The 16,210-nt window shown below is 34.5% G+C and overlaps 1 protein-coding gene and 1 non-coding gene across 4 annotated transcripts in view; one reads left to right on the forward strand and one right to left on the reverse strand.

The window, feature by feature from the left end:
* EMC2 (ER membrane protein complex subunit 2) overlaps positions 1-16,210 on the forward strand; it is a 111,836-nt gene that overhangs the window by 37,439 nt on the left and 58,187 nt on the right. Inside the window, exons 10-12 of one of the 3 annotated variants that reach the window (XM_004282939.3) lie at positions 1,833-1,937; positions 11,160-11,247; positions 14,771-14,942. In XM_004282939.3, the coding sequence (XP_004282987.1) occupies positions 1,833-1,937; positions 11,160-11,246 (192 nt within the window). In that variant the 3' untranslated portion in view covers position 11,247; positions 14,771-14,942. Of the gene's footprint in view, positions 1-1,832; positions 1,938-11,159; positions 11,248-14,770; positions 14,943-16,210 lie in introns of those variants that run through there. The other 2 variants (XR_007472570.1, XM_033411239.2) reach the window with 2 other exon arrangements.
* TRNAR-UCU (transfer RNA arginine (anticodon UCU)) lies at positions 7,449-7,521 on the reverse strand. Its single transcript has one exon. It is a non-coding gene; the product is annotated as a tRNA-Arg (tRNA).

Raw genomic sequence — 16,210 nt, forward strand, 5'->3', positions numbered from 1 at the left:
CTCACGGGCCCAGCCGCTCCGCTGCACGTGGGATCTTCCTGGACCGGGACATGAACTGGTGTCCCCTGCATCGGCAGGCGGACATTCAACCACTGCGCCACCAGGGAAGCCCGTTGTATTTCTTGATTGTTTTGTTATTCTTGGGTTCATGCCCAACATTTTATTTCTTACCTTAAATTATAATTGTATGAGATATTTTTAAACTATGTTTATAAAAGACATATTAGAAATAAAATCTCTGATGCCAAACTAAAACTTTTTTTATGGTATAGAAAAAGTGTGGTACGCATGTAATTAAATATTTCTTTTGTTTATGTATGCTAAATGATGAGCTTAGAAAAAGTCAGTTAACAAGAGCTATGGGAAATAGAGGAAGAATTTAATGAACTTCAAATTTATATAAAATGAGCTCCTTTCTACAGTCAGAATGACTAGAAAAATAAACTTCTTTAATAGGCCAGTCCTTTGAAATTTTAATTTATCCTAGTCTTTTCATGGACTTTCGGATGAATATTTTGTTGGAGCTCAGTGAAACGGATTGATTGCAGAAATGGAGGCAGGAAGAAACGTAAATGAAATAATTTTTAGCAAAGAAATGGCAAAATATAATTAGAAAACAGATTAAAGGGATTTCAAAAAATTTTTTCTGGATTCTACTAGTGCCAGTTGTAACAGCTTGTAGGTACAGTATGGTAGCAGTGTCTCTTTTACCAAATAAATACTATTTTTTAAAATAAATAAATTATTAATAATAGTAAAAATACATAGCACTTTATGTGTCAGGTGTTGTTATGAGCTCTCTTTTTTATTTTAAATCATTACATCTTTATATCAACTATTTGAGAAGGTACTATTACTACTACCATTTCACAGAAAATGAAACCAAGGCACAGAGAGTCCTGATTAATTTGCCCCAGGATGGACACAGAGCTGCTAAATGATGCTCAGGCAGTTGACTCCAGAATCATTCTCTTAACTACTGCAGTCAGATTTTGGCATATAAATTCCTTAGTGGCAGAGAAGGAGACAGAAGGAAAAAGCATATAACACAGGCTAGGCATTAAAGAAACCACATGGACAGAGCTTCTTAAGATATATTTAAAAATAAGATAAAATTTGTATCTTTCTCTCCCCAGAAATACATACAATTAAAAATAAGAATATGATTTTGAGGGTCTACAGATTCTTGCATGGATCCCAGTTTAACAATCCCTTGTTTAAATACATCTTTAAAAAGGAGATGATGGCTCTAATTGGTTCTTTGGAACATAGTTTGGAAACTCTCAGTGTAGTGAAAAGAGAAATAGGTTGGAAGTGATGATCTCTTTCTACTTGTAAGACTTTCGTTAACTTACTTTGGTTAAGTCAGTTCACTCCTATTGGACTTAATTTTTTTTTCACCTGTTAATGTAGGAAGTTAGACTAAATTATTTTTGAGGTTCCTTATATTAATATTCAGTAATTCTATAATTCTGACATAGAAAAGTTGAAGTAATTCAGTAATAAGAAATAGCACCAGTAATATCCTACAGTATTTAAGTGATGATGGAATTTTACCTTCAAGGGCTGTGGTAGACAGGTAATAAAATAATTTTAGATATTATTTAAGGTATCCTTTCTCTTCCTACTATCTTGGATTATTCTCCATTTTAAAATATATTTTCATTTCATTTCACTAATTTCATTCAGCTCTATTTTATTTTAAAAATTGTGTTGATACAGTTTTGAAAAACTTTATTATCAGCCCATTGCAATAATGACCCTTACATGTTTTTGATTGTCTTGGCTACATCAAAGGAGTATTGTTTTTGATGTTTCTTTTTTGTTCTTAGTCTGCAAGTCATATTGCTTCTAATCCAAAAGCAAGTGCAAAAACAAAAAAGGACAACATGAAATATGCTAGTTGGGCAGCTAGTCAAATAAACAGAGCTTATCAGGTTAGTATCGATAATTTTATATTATGACAAAGATCAGTTAATGTATTTCTTAGTTGTTGTTTATGTTTCTACAAACTACAAAGCTAGATGTCTATCATTGAACTTTTGTGCTTTTGGGTCTTTATCAAATGTTTTTTACTTTAGTAAAATAGTAGTTTTACTTTAGTAAAATAGTAACAGGAGTCTGTTACTATTATGATCCCATAATGAGCATTATCATCTCAGTAGTTCTACATTTGGCAAATAAAAAAAAGTAATTGTAAAAATCCAGAAAGGATAAATTTCATGATGTATTTCACAGGCAGATTGGGTCTGTGAGTGTATTATTAATCAGAGATATCTCAAATAATAAAAAAAGAGGAAGAAAATCCTAAACGTAAACTAACAAGACTATATAACAAAGTTTATGTACTCTGTTTACAGTCAGATCTTATCTGAAACATCTCCCCTCATATTTTAGTTTACTGAAGCTCATCCCTAAGGAGATTCTTCAGGAAAGACTCATGGAAAAACTCATCTTCTTACATCTTTCATGTTTGTAACTTATCCGTCTATAGTCTTTATATCTGAAGGACAATTTGACTTTTTATACATCCTTTGCTATTAAATACATTTACCTAAGTATTAAGCATATTGTTCCTTTTTTTTTAGAATATTGCTGTCAACAAGTTTCATGCCATCCTGATTTTCTTTCTCTAATAAGTGACTTGCACTTTTTGTCAGGTTGCCCAAAGGAATTTTTTTCTTTATCTTTAAAATCCAATAGTTTCACTATGATAATGTTTTGTTGATATTCTTGGGTCGGTCTTCCCAAATACACTATAGACCTTTTTAATATTTGGATTCAGTCCTCTTTTAATTTGAGGAAAGTTGCTTTTAGAATTATGATTTTGAATTTTTTTTGCTTGATTCCTTAAGCTTTCTTTTTCAGGTCTCTAACTATAAGTTTATTGGATCTCCTTTCACACTTCCTTTTATCATTCATTTTTTTTTCAAATCTGTCTGTCATTTTCTGTATTTTATTCTCTTCTTTTTTTTCTGGTAATTTATATGTTTCCTCTTCTTTGTTACAGAGAACTCAAATATGACCTCTCTATATATCTAGTCTTTCTTAGAACTAGGTCAGGTTCAGAATGATTTTTCTGGCTGCAGGCCTCCCTGTGTTCTACCCCTACCGGTCTACAGATCTTGAATTTTGAGGTGGTGTTCTCAGTTTTAAATGTTACATTTTGTTGTTGTTGTTTTTTCTTCTGGGATTTTCTGCCTCTGGGCATCACTACCTCCCACCCTCCCCTTCTCCCCTTATCTGAACCATCTCTCCCTCTTAACCCCAGTGTTTCTGCCCTGTTAAATTTGGTTTCAGTTTCTGTAGTTTTCTTTCAGTTTGAGGTTTTTTTCCTTTTGGAAGAGGGTATTTGTTGGATAATTCAGAGATTTTGAGGTTTTAGACTATTAGATTTGTTTAAGGTCACGTTTGCATGCAGTGTTTTGTTTTTTTTTTTTGAAGATGTTGGGGGTAGGAGTTTATTAATTTATTTTATTTATTTATTTTTGCTGTGTTGTGTCTTTGTTTCTGTGCGTGGGCTTTCTCTAGTTGTGGCAAGCGAGGGTCACTCTTCATTGCGGTGCACGGGGCCTCTCACTATCGCAGCCTCTCCTGGTGCGGAGCACAGGCTCCAGATGCGCAGGCTCAGTAGTTGTGGCTCACGGGCTTAGTTGCTCCGCGGCATGTGGGATCCTCCCAGACCAGGGCTCGAACCCGTGTCCCCTGCATTAGCAGGCAGATTCTCAACCACTGCGCCACCAGGGAAGCCCTGCATGCAGTTTCTTATACTTTGATTTGGAGCCTATGAGACTGTCCTAGTTTTGCAAGCCATTGCATCAGTTCATACTTTTTTTTTTACTTCGGTGGCTTATAGAGTAGTAGGTTGTCCTCTTTTCCATCCTGTAGTGCCTACCACATAGCTGTTGAGCTTTTGTAGGTCCTGCTACTGTTGGTGGTATAACAACCTTCTAGGGTTTTGAAGGATTGCCTGCAATATAGTTTTTTTTGAAAGATGTCTTTGTTGGGTTTGTTTCCTCTTATTTTGGTCTTGGTTTTGGTGCTGTTTATTTCTTTGTTTTTGTACTCCTGGTTGGGGAGATTAAAACAATTCAGTGCCCTGTGATCACACCATTTAGTCACTTTTGTGTAGTTTTATTATATATAATAGAGAATGTTGGTTCTGTTGGCATATTGCAAGTCAGAATATCTATAAATATTAGCTAAGCTATGCTTCTTCAAATGGAGTTTGAGATGGCTCGAGGGGTTCCACACAGAGTAGGCTTGGGGGTTGGGGGTTGCGAGGGAGGGAGGGATAGTTTGTGATTTAAAAATAAGACTTGGGGGCTTCCCTGGTTACGCAGTGGTTGAGAGTCCACCTGCCGATGCAGGGGACATGGGTTTGTGCCCCGGTCCGGGAGGATCCCACATGCCCCGGAGCAGCTGGGCCCGTGAGCCATGGCCGCTGAGCCTGCGCGTCCGGAGCCTGTGCTCCGCAACGGGAGAGGCCACAACAGTGAGAAGCCCACGTACCGCAAAATAAATAAATAAGACTTGGATAATATGAAAATAATAGTGTGCAAACTACATCATTGTTTTTAAGATATTTTTGAGAAACAACTAGCTGCTCAGAGAGTGCTTTTTTTGACCTGGCATGACTATATTTCTAAAATCAATTTTTATTAAATTATAACATACATGGAAAAATGAACCCAAGTCACAAAGATACATTCCAATGAATTATACAAGTAAATGTATCCAGGTCTATAAATAGAAACATTACAGCACCCCAAAACCTTCCTGGTACCTTCTTTCAAATTCTACTCCTTGTATTCTCCTCAAAAGTACAAATTTATAATCCCATAGTTTTGGCTTTTTTTTGAAATTTATAGAATCATACAGTATGTATTTATTTTTGTCTGGCCTATTGCATGATTTATGAGTTTTATCTTTAAGTTTGTAGTTCATTCATTTTCATTGTACTGTAGTCTATTATATGAACATACTATAATTTATTTATTCAGTTTTTAAAAATTTATTTTATTTACTTATTTATATTTGGCTGTGTTGCATCTTCGTCGCTGCTCACGGGCTTTCTCTAATTGTGGCAAGCGGGGGCTACTCTTCTTTGCAGTGTGCGGGCTTCTCATTGTGGTGGCTTTTCTTGTTGCGGAGCACAGGCTCCAGGCACACGGGCTTCAGTAGTTGCAGCACGCAGGCTCAGTAGTTGTGGCTCGCGGGCTTTAGAGCACAGGCTCAGTAGTTGTGGCGCATGGGCTTAGTTGCTCCACAGCATGTGAGATCTTCCTGGACTGGGGCTCGAACCTGTGTCCCCTGCATTGGCAGGCGGATTCTCAGCCACTGTGCCACCAGGGAAGCCCCTTTATTCAGTTGTTGATAGGCGTTTGGATTATTTCCTGTTTGGGGCTATTATGAATAATACTACACTGATATTGCTGTACAAGTCTCTTGGTGTATATGTACATGTACTTCTTAGGGGTGTATACCTTTGAGTGGAAATACTGTGTCATAGGATGTATATATATCTAACTGAAGTAGATAAAGCTGGTTTTCCAGATTACTTGTTTATAGTCCCACCAGCAGTGTTTGAGTGTTCTCATAGTTCCACATTTTCACCAACACATCCTTCTGTCAGTTTTTGTAATTATAGTCATTCTGGTGTATGTGTAGTGGTGTCTTCATGGTTTTGTTTTGTATCTCCCTGATGACCAGTGAGGTTGAACACTTTTTCATATGTTTATTGGCTGTTTGGATATCTTCTTTCATGAAGTCTATGTTTTTCATTGGTTTATGACTTTTTATTTTGTTTTTTAGTTTTTTGATTATGGGCCCTTTGTTCATTATATGTGTAGCAGATCTTTTTAACTCCTTAGTTGCAATCACTCTCAAATGATTTTGATGAAGAAAGTTTTGAAGATTATCTTCACCCTAATCGTTCATTTCCTTTATGGTTTGTCTTTTATGTTCTGCTTAAGAAATCATTTGCTACTGATGGTCATAAAGATAATCTTGTGTGTCTTTGGAGTTTTTTTCTTCTACTTTTCACATTTAGATCCACAATCCATTTGGAACTGATTTTTATGTATTATGTGAAAATAGAGGTCTGTTCCCCCCTGCATAGCTTTCCAGTGTTTCTATCTCTGTATTCTGTCATGAGTCCCATTCTATGAAAGCTGCTACCTTATAATAGTTGAGAGAGAACACAGATGCGCGAGCCTGTATCATCTGGCTTCCAAGTTTGGCTCTGACATGTGGCCATGGACAAATTACATACCATCTCTGGGCCTGGCTTTTCATTTGCAAGATGGACATAATAAAAGTTTTCTGAGTATTAAAGGAGTTGATACATACTTTTTACCATATCACAGTAATACACCTTATATTGTGTTTACTAATTGCATGCTGTAAGTTCACTTTATTATGTCTGCTATTTTTATTGCAATTACAATAGCAGTAACAACAATAACAGTTATAATAGCAAACAAAATTTATTATAAGGTAGGTACTTTTCTTGTTTTACAAATGAGGAAATTAAGGCATGAAAGATTAAATAACTTTCTCCAAGGTGATATAACTGGATATGAACAGGAGCGATTTTCAAACCTAGGCAGCCTGACTCCAAGTTTGATGCTCTTAATGGCCACAATATACTGCCTTTATAAAGAGATGTCAGGTATAAATGTTTCTAAAACTGTAATTATAGTTTCCAACTCCCTTCTTAGTTATTTTCTCATGTGAACAAGTGATATCCTACCCTCACTTGTTTCCTTTTTCATTTCAGACCCAAAGCTCTCCGTAGTAACTAAATTTAGAGTTTCATTTTGTTTGTTTGTTTGTTTTTCCTCGTTTTCACTGTCTCTTCAGTAATGCAAGACCAGGCAAGCATGCCCTTCCCTGCCATATGAGATGCACTTTACCATTAGACATGAATCCATCATTTCGATATTTTAAGTCATTGCTCATATATCCAAACCCTATTCGTTAGTAATATTTTCCCTCCCTGCCATTCTCTTTAAACAAATTTTTTTAAATTGTCTTATTAGATCCATTCTCTTTTCATAGACTTATTTTGTAAAGTCTCAGTGTTTTTGGAAAGAGCTCTGAGAATATCATCTGTGCTCTTCAGTCTTTGACTTTGGCACCATAAACTCCATAGTACCCAGTGATGTTTTACACATCTTTCCTGAAGGTATGATTTGCCTTTTCTTGACTCTAAGGGAAAGGATAGTATAAGGAATTTTTGTAAGGTTCTGTCATCTTGGATACCACTCCAAAAAGATAACATCTCTCAGTTGATAATGTCAGGTTTCTGTATAGCAGCCTAAAATACCTCTCAATTAAGAATCACCCATCATGCAAAATTTATTTTTGCTTCTAGACACTAGTAACATTTTTTTTGTTTATTTTTGTTTTTGTTTGGCTGCGCTGCGCGGCATGCAGGATCTTAGTTCCCTAACCAGGGATCGAACCTGTGCCGCCTGCAGTAGAAGCGCAGAGTCTTAACCACTGGACCACCAGGGAAGTCCCCGTAACGGGTTTTAAATAAAATCTTTTGTTGCTTTTGCAATTTTCATCTCTATTCTTTTTCTACAGAAGTTGGTGATTTTCTTCATGTGAATCAGATTTCATAAATATTTGTATCTATTGCCTTTTGCTAACATAGTGGTTTAAAATAACGACTTATTTGCTTATGAATCTGTAGGTATCATGTAGGCTTGTGCTCAGTTGAGTAATTCTACAGGTCTATAGTGGACTTATTTTCTTTTCTCCTCTATGCTAGTGGTTGACGGCCTCACTTAAATGTCTGATGGTTGGCTCTCTGTCAGCTGGGGGTGCTGGGCCTTGTATTTCCCATTTGGCAAGCTAATTTGGACTTATTCACATGATGGTTTCAGGGTTCCAGGAGCAGCAAACAGGCAAACTCCAGAGCCTCTGGTTGTGTCACATATGGCTAATATTCCATTGAGCAAAACAAGTCACATGGTGAACCCAGATACAGGGGATATAATATTTCACCTCTCAATCGGAAGAGAAATATGTGGTCATTTGGCAGTTTATTACACTTTTGTATAACTCCATAGTTCCATCCTTCTGTTTCTGTTTATTTTTCTTTTTATCCACTTTATTGAGGTATAGTTTACATACAATAACATGCACACATTTTAAGTGTATAGTTGAGTTTTGACAAATGTATACTCCTCTCTCACCACTATCCCATTCAAGACATACAGTTTCCATCAGCCCAGAAAGGTCCCCTCTGCCACTTTGTAGTCAGCCCCATTCCACACTGCAGACTAGCACTGATTTGATTTTCATCACTATAAATTAGTTTTGCCTGTACTAGAACTTTATATATAAATGAGATCATAGATTATGTACCCTTTTGTGCATTGCTTCTTTCACTCAGCATGTTTCTGAGATTCATCAATCCACTTCTCCATTTTATTTATCTTATTACTTTGTCCACCCATATTATTTTCCACAAACTGTAAATTTGTGAATTTTAACCCAACTTACTCCAGTTATCACAATGGGTAAATCATTGACCTTTGAATTTGATAAGCAATTTTTTATTATTTGAGTGGTTTTCTGGTTAGTTTTCTTTAAGATCCATCAGGAAATTATGAAAAAAGTTTACTTAAGCAAAATCTGTGTGAAAAATAAAAATGCAGAATTTGTGATTAATGTGGAAAAGTATAATTTTCAGAGACTGACATTTTAGTAATAAATCTCTGGGATCTAATTGAGAACTTTATATATCTAGGCATATAACAAGTATAAAGTGTATAGTAAGTATTCCTTATTGTAATGTTTTTCTAGGCATTTAAAAATTAGAGAAAATGAGATTTTAAGAACTGCTTTCTGTCTTTGTTTCTACTTAATGAAACAAAATGTGGCTACTACTTGCTTTTCAATTAGGTAATTGGTTTAGCATGTTCAGTAGAGGCAGGCAAGTTTGATTAATGCTCATGAAAAACTTTAATGTGAACCTACTCACAGTAATTTTCCAGATAAATGCTTCTTTGGTACTCTGTTAAATTCGTCTTTGCTAGTGATCCATATGTTATTTGTGATTGCAGAGGTGATTCTGTTACTATCCTTTTGGGAAATAGAAAATTAAATCATGATTTGAGGGAAAAATAGGATTCCGGCTTAATCAGTTAAATTGCCATATAATTCTAGAATAGACAAAATAATTGCATGTCAGGTAAAATTTGAAGTGATAGATTTATATTTCCAACTTTCTTTTTATTTGTTCTGACACAAGTTCGTTTGGTTTATTCTAAATTGCACTGGTTGTCAGTAGTGTTGATATACAATCTTAGGTGGTTTTCTAAAATTAGCTAATTTTAAAAATCACAAATTTGTATTTATTATTTTATTACATTTAAATACAAATCAAGAAAAATGCTATATTTTAAAATACTATGATTTCAGCGCTACACAAATTTTTCATTTTTATTTTCCATTTAAAAAATTAGGTGTCCTATTTTGTACCCCTTCCCCCAACCCATCAAAAGCTTTTTCTTAGAATTAGACCTTTAAATATCTGATTAGGACAATTCCTGTTTACTTTGGGTAGGCAGTAGTAAAAGAAAAGGCTTTCTGTTCTTGGTAAGTCCTTGTGAAAGTGACTCTATCAACTGGGTAATAGGAGTAATAAGCACACTCCACATCCTTTACTCACCAAGGGAAATTATGAAAGGGCAGAGTTTTAAATGTGGTGTTGCTATTGCCATATTTTTAAATTATGGCCTGTATATTCAGCATTTGAATTCCTTAAGTTAATAATGTCTTATGAAAGGCAAAGTGATCTTGATTCTTACAAGAAGCTTTTTCTCTTTCCCTGGCATTTCCTCTAGAAATCCCGTTTAGTTACTCTATCAAATCAAGATTCAACCACAGAAGCTAATGGTTTAGGAAATAGGAGAATCATAATGTTAAGCTGCAGCCAGAGAGGTCAGAGGCAGGTTACCAATTCCTGAAGCCTATTGCTTCTACGATGTTACCTGTGCTTGATCACTTAATCTTTCTCAACAGGTCACAAGAAGTTTGCCAAATTAAGTTAATTACAAAAGAGAAGGAACACATCATAAATCAAGTACTAAGTACCTAAGACAGCATTGATATTTGAAGGAAAGATCAGTCACTTGAAAGTATACTGAGTGCTTAGATGTTAACTTGAAAATACTGTATGTTGCTAATAGAAAATGTTAATACTTTAACCAGGGGAAAAACAGGTAATATAGTTATAATAAACCTTCCCCTTCCTTAACAAGGAATATATAGTTATCTAGTAAATCTGTAGTGTTAAGTCAAACTGATAAATGATGGGAATTGGCAGTCTAGTTAGAAAACTCACTTTGAAATCAGCATGGGGTATTCAACAGTGTTTTCCCCACTTATCATGCACTATATTGAATTTAATACACATGAATTTGCTTTTAAATGTACAAAGATAGTATTTAATGTACTATATTTTGTTTTTATTGTAAAATCCAATCCCAATTTGGTATTATAAAATAAATTGACTTAATAAACTAAAAATGCATATTTTAAAACATTTACTTTAATATGTAGCATAGAGTTTTATTTGATAGGTTTTTGCTGCAGAAACATGATATTATCTAGTCAACTAATAAATCTGGGAAATTTTTAAAAATTGCAGCCCACTCTAAGTAGTTTTGGAGAATTCTTGCAACTCTAAAATGTTTGATAACACTTCTTTACATTTGTATTTTACCTTTGTTTGAAATTGTAAAAAGTTTATTAGAGGCCACACAAGTAGTCCACATTCCTACATAAATATAAGCTAAATTTCATTTCTAAATTATGCTTTTTATTTCATAAAGCTTTTCTGGTCTGAAGAGGGAGTACAGTTTGAAAATCATGTTAATGTTTTTATAGGTTATCATACTACTTAAACATTTAAACTGGCCAATTTCACACGGAAATTTTTATATACGTCAGTTGAAGATGAAACCTTAATGAAAATGTCCTTAAAACCCAAATTTTGTTTTTTATTGAAGAAAAAGAACATATCAGATTTCATGCTAGTGATAAAATAGATAATGTTAACTCTCTAACAATTTGAAAGTAAGACTGTGATTTTGAACCTGCCACTGAAATTGAGCCTAATTGCATTTTCTAAAAATTAGTTTGCAGGTCGAAGTAAGAAGGAAACCAAATACTCTCTCAAGGCAGTCGAAGACATGCTGGAAACACTGCAGATCACCCAGTCTTAAGGTTTCAAAAACTCTTTCACATTACATTTCACAACTGTAAAATTGAGCTCACTGGTTTGTGACCTATTTACTAGATGCCCAGTGCTATTTATATACTGATTTTCTGCTAAGAAGGCAGTTGTAAAGAATGTGTTTATATAAACCTAAAAATGCCATTTACTGCTAAGCAGGAAGATGGGAAAAGCCGATGGAAGAGAGATTTGACAAGATTCTTACTGATTGTACATCATTCCTTCCATATCATACATATATAACTGCTTTTAAACCACAATCTGATATAGAAATAACCTTGTTAAATAAACTGATGATTTATTAAACTTGCATATGAAAATTCTAGATTCTTTTTGTTATAGTCAAATAGTGAGTGACTATATTGTTTTAGAACTCGATTTCTAGTTAACTCCTTTTTATTTGTGATAGGAAATACATAGCATATATAGGTGACAGAAGCAACATGCTGGCAAATTATTTTCATTCTTTTTATAGCGTCAGGTTGGGTTTCGCTCTGTATTCCAGTGGGCTATTATTTTATATACTGTAATGTTATTCTGATAATCTTGATTAAAATATATATCATTCTCCAAAGTTCAGCACTATCTTTTTATAAAATTTTGTTTTGCTATGGGACATAACTGAGATTTTTTTTTACCAATAAAATGGTTTAAGGTTCATGTATGTTATGATATTCAAATTTAACCCTTATGAAAGTAATATTTATCCAACTTTCAACTCTATGTAAAAGGCATAATTTTTAGAGAGCATAGATAATAGGAATGAAGGGGTTTCAGTGGCTTAGTTATTTTTACTTTAGGGAAAAATAAGAATATCTAAACTATCTTTAGAAGCAAATTTTTTACAATTCTCATATCTCATTACTCCTCAGTAATAATAATTAGAATTTCTTTTTCCTTTTTCTCTCTTTTCATAGTGAACAACCATTACACTACCTTTAGCAGTATTTTGCATGTTTCGCAATAGAATAGAAAGAACTTTGAGAGTTAACCACTTTATTCAGACACAAATCAGTTTTTAAAATAGGCAGTTGTTCATTCAGAGCAAATATTGTTAATATTAGTTTGTAATTTATATACATAACTTATATATTACATATAGAACTACATATATAAATTTTAATTAATTAATTACCAACATAATACAGAGACTCCAGCATGCTTGTTATTGCTTTATTTGCACAAATTGGAGATCATGGAAGAATTGACAACCTGGAAGTCTTAAGGAAGAAAACTATTGTCAGTATCAGCTTTTTAACCTTTTGAGTTATTCTGTTAGTAAATTATTCTCCACATCTAGTCTAATTCTTTCATTTTGCAGTTTTTTTCATTTTATTTTGCCCTGAGTAATGGGCAGATGTGAAATAACTCTTCCCATATGAAGATAATTCTTATAAATTAATAATTGTTATCACAAGATACACTGTTTTTGCCCATGAATTTAGTGACCATTTTCAACACAATCAGACATTTCAGATTTGTTTGCTATAAAGAAAATAGTGCCCACATATTATTCCACTACTTTTCTTCCCTTTAATCTCCTCCCATGAGTCACTAGCATAGTGTTTACTTTAGCAGTATTTTTGTAATAAGTAATTTAGTGTCCCTTATAACTGTCAGCCTTTAGTTTCACTTTATTTTTTCTAATTTTAATACCTCCTTGCCAGGAATCTTTTATTTATTAAGTACATTGTTAATGTGTAATAATTTATAAAATTCAATTATATATAATGATAATCTCATTGTGGCAGACAATTGCCCACCCAGCTGCTTTTACCTTCTTCCTTGTTAACTGTATCCTATATTGTTCAGATAGGAGCACAGATCCCTGTTATTCCACGAGGTTTGGACCTTACCCTCAGCCCCAAGGGAAGTATCATGATTGATCTGAAAGAGAAGTGGTTTCATTCCATATGGTCCGTGATATGCCAAGGCAGAACTTTTTGCATTGAAGGAAATATTCCATATTTGTGCTACCTAATGTGGTAGCCACTAGCTGTATGTGGCTATTAAGCACTTGAAATGTAGCCAGGACAACCGAGAAATGGAATTTTTTATTTAATTTTAATTTTAATAGCTGCATGTGACTCATGGCCACCATATTTGAAAGTGCAGATATCCAAAATCTGGGCATGTGGCCTAATTAGGGCTAATGAAATGAACAGAAGCTGTGGGGAAGGGCCTTTCTTTCAAATTAAAAAGTCAAAGTTTTGTGAGCTGAGGCTTTTTGCTTCTTCTGGCCATGAATGCCAACAACAAGCCTGGAGGTATAATAGCCATCTTACAAGCATGAAATAGCAAATATGAGAATTAAAGCTGTATTTCAGAGATGGTTCCGTAGAAAGATTACTGGGAGCCTGGGTCCCTGATTGGCTGAACACTTGAACCAACAAGAGCAATTGCTAGCTTCTGCACTAACTAAATGAGAAAAATAAACTCTTGATTGTTAAGCCATTGTTTTTATTTTTTGTTACTTTAGCCATATATGTTTCTGACTAATATATCCATCATTCAGCTTTTTTTTTTAAGATGCAAAACTCTTATCTTAGACACGCTAGGGATGCTATTTTAGAATTTAATGATTTAAAATTAAGTAGATAATTACATGTAACAAAAGAAGTAGTATCTTGTTCCAACTCAGCACCTAGTATTTAAGCCAACAGAGGTGAGAAAAAGGCATATTTAGAGTGTCTTTAATCATGAGGATAATATTGACTTGGGAACAGAGGAGGACGTAGAAAAAGTTGAAATGGAAAATCAATGTTTCAATATGTTGGAAGCATACAATTTTTATTATCAAATATTTAGAAGAATTTTTTTTCTTTAATTCTATAATCCCTTTATTCTCAAAGTAACATTTAAATTCAAAGAACTATAGTAGGAGTGTAGGAGGGACTTTAGAGAGATTTAGTTGTTCTGCATTTTAGGATGAGGAAGTGAGGTTCTGAGAAATTAAGCTCTTCTGTGACAGAGCAGGTAATTGGACCAGGATGTCAGGCATTCCCAAGTCAGTGCTCCTTCTAGCATATTCTAAGGCATATGTCTAGTCTCTGATAGGTTGTTCCTTGACAAAAATGAGAGCCAGATATATCTAAGGGACATTGCTTGTTAGCAGAGCAAGGACTAGAATTCAGATTTTCTGGCTTGTAAAAGAATTTTTTAATGGAATAATGAAGTCAGAATTTCAGTTTTAATTAAATTGAATTTAAACAAAATTACCCATTAAAGATGTTACTTCATTTATAGTTAATAGAAGTATTTCAAACTATTTAGAACTATTTCAAACCTCTTTCACTTTGAACCTGTAATTTATCCTATCTCTCTTCTCATTCTTGGCAAGTAACCTCTTTTATAGGCTGAATTGTGTCTTCCCCAAAATTTCATATTTGAAGTTCTAAGCCCTGGTGCCTCTGAATGTGACTTTATTTGGAGATTGAGTCTTTAAAGTGGTCGTTAAGTAAAATTAGGTCATATTGGTGAGCCCTAATTCAATATGATTGATATCTTTATAAGGAGAGATTAGGACACAGACATACAGCGGAAGGACCATGAGAAGACGAAGAGAAGATGTCCATCTACAAGATAAGGAGAGTTTCCTCAGAAGAAACCAACCCTGCTGACACCTTGATCTTGGACTTCTGGCCTTTAGAACTGTGATGAAATAAATTTCTGTTGTTTTAAGACACCCAGTCCTCTGTGTACTTTATTAAGGCAGCCCTAGTTAACTAACAAGGCTCTCTTACTGTTTCACAGAGAAAAAGAGAAGTTATGAGATAAAAACATACCCAGTATGACATTCTTGTGCCCAAATTCACCTCTTTTCCTCTTAGAGTAAAAGAAATTGGCCCTACCCTTTTCTGAGCTATTTCCCACCACTGTCTTCCTCATTTTTTATGCTTTAGCCATACTTTAGCTTCATGAATTTGCCACACTCCCTTCCTGACTTCCCAAAACTTTGTCTTTTCTTCACATTTGTCCTTAAACTATTTTTTTCTTCATTACCTCTTCTCTTTTTTATTTCAACTAGATTCTTCCTGTTAACACTAAAATATGCTCAGTTTGCTACCACTTTTTAAAACATCTTCCTTCATTTCCACAGTCCCACTCCAGCCACTACCCATTTTTCTCTTTTTACAGCCAAATTTCCTCACTTGTCTAAACTCATGTCTGTTTTCCCATTCTTTAAATTGCTCCAGTCTGGCATTCCCTTCACCCCCTGCATTGTTCCTTTGAAATAGTTTAGTTCCATGTCACCAATCTAATGGACATGTTCAGTCTTTTAAGTCATGCCATGTTCCATACTTCAAATCTATCCACGCTTCTCCATTTCTATTGCCACCACTACCCTACACCAAGCTACCATTACCGACTCCTAGACTACAACAGTGGCTAGAGAGCATCTTCACTTCCCCTGCTCCATTCTTCACTACAATTAGAATGTGACAAAACATCACTAATAATGCCTTTTTACCCTCCCCCTCTTTAAAACTCTTCAGTTGTTTCCCATTTGTTGCCTTAAATATGACCTTTGAGGTTCTATATGCTGTCAGAACCAGGAAGGAAGATTCAGATTTTCTTAACTGTAAACTGTCGTCCTCTACTCTTCCCCTTTGTTTCTGAATTTAGCTACGCTTAAATTCAATGGCCTTGTTATGCTTCCTTCTACAAACTTGGTACTTGTTGTTCCCTCTCTATAAAACAAAGCCTTCCTTAACTCATCTTTCAGAGGTCACACCCCTCTTTTTTTTTCCTACTGTATTTTAAAGACAATGTCTTATTTTAAAATACTTTAAGACTCACAAGAAGTTGCAAAAGCAATACAGAGAATTCCCATGTACTGGTAAACTTCTCCCTATTATCTTATGTAACCTTAGTACATTGTTAAACCAGGAAATTGACATTGCAGCAGTATTATTAACTCAGGTACAGACTGTATTCAGATTTCACAATTTT

The sequence above is a fragment of the Orcinus orca genome, chromosome 17 (assembly GCF_937001465.1).
Source record: "Orcinus orca chromosome 17, mOrcOrc1.1, whole genome shotgun sequence".
Classification (NCBI taxonomy): domain Eukaryota; kingdom Metazoa; phylum Chordata; class Mammalia; order Artiodactyla; family Delphinidae; genus Orcinus; species Orcinus orca.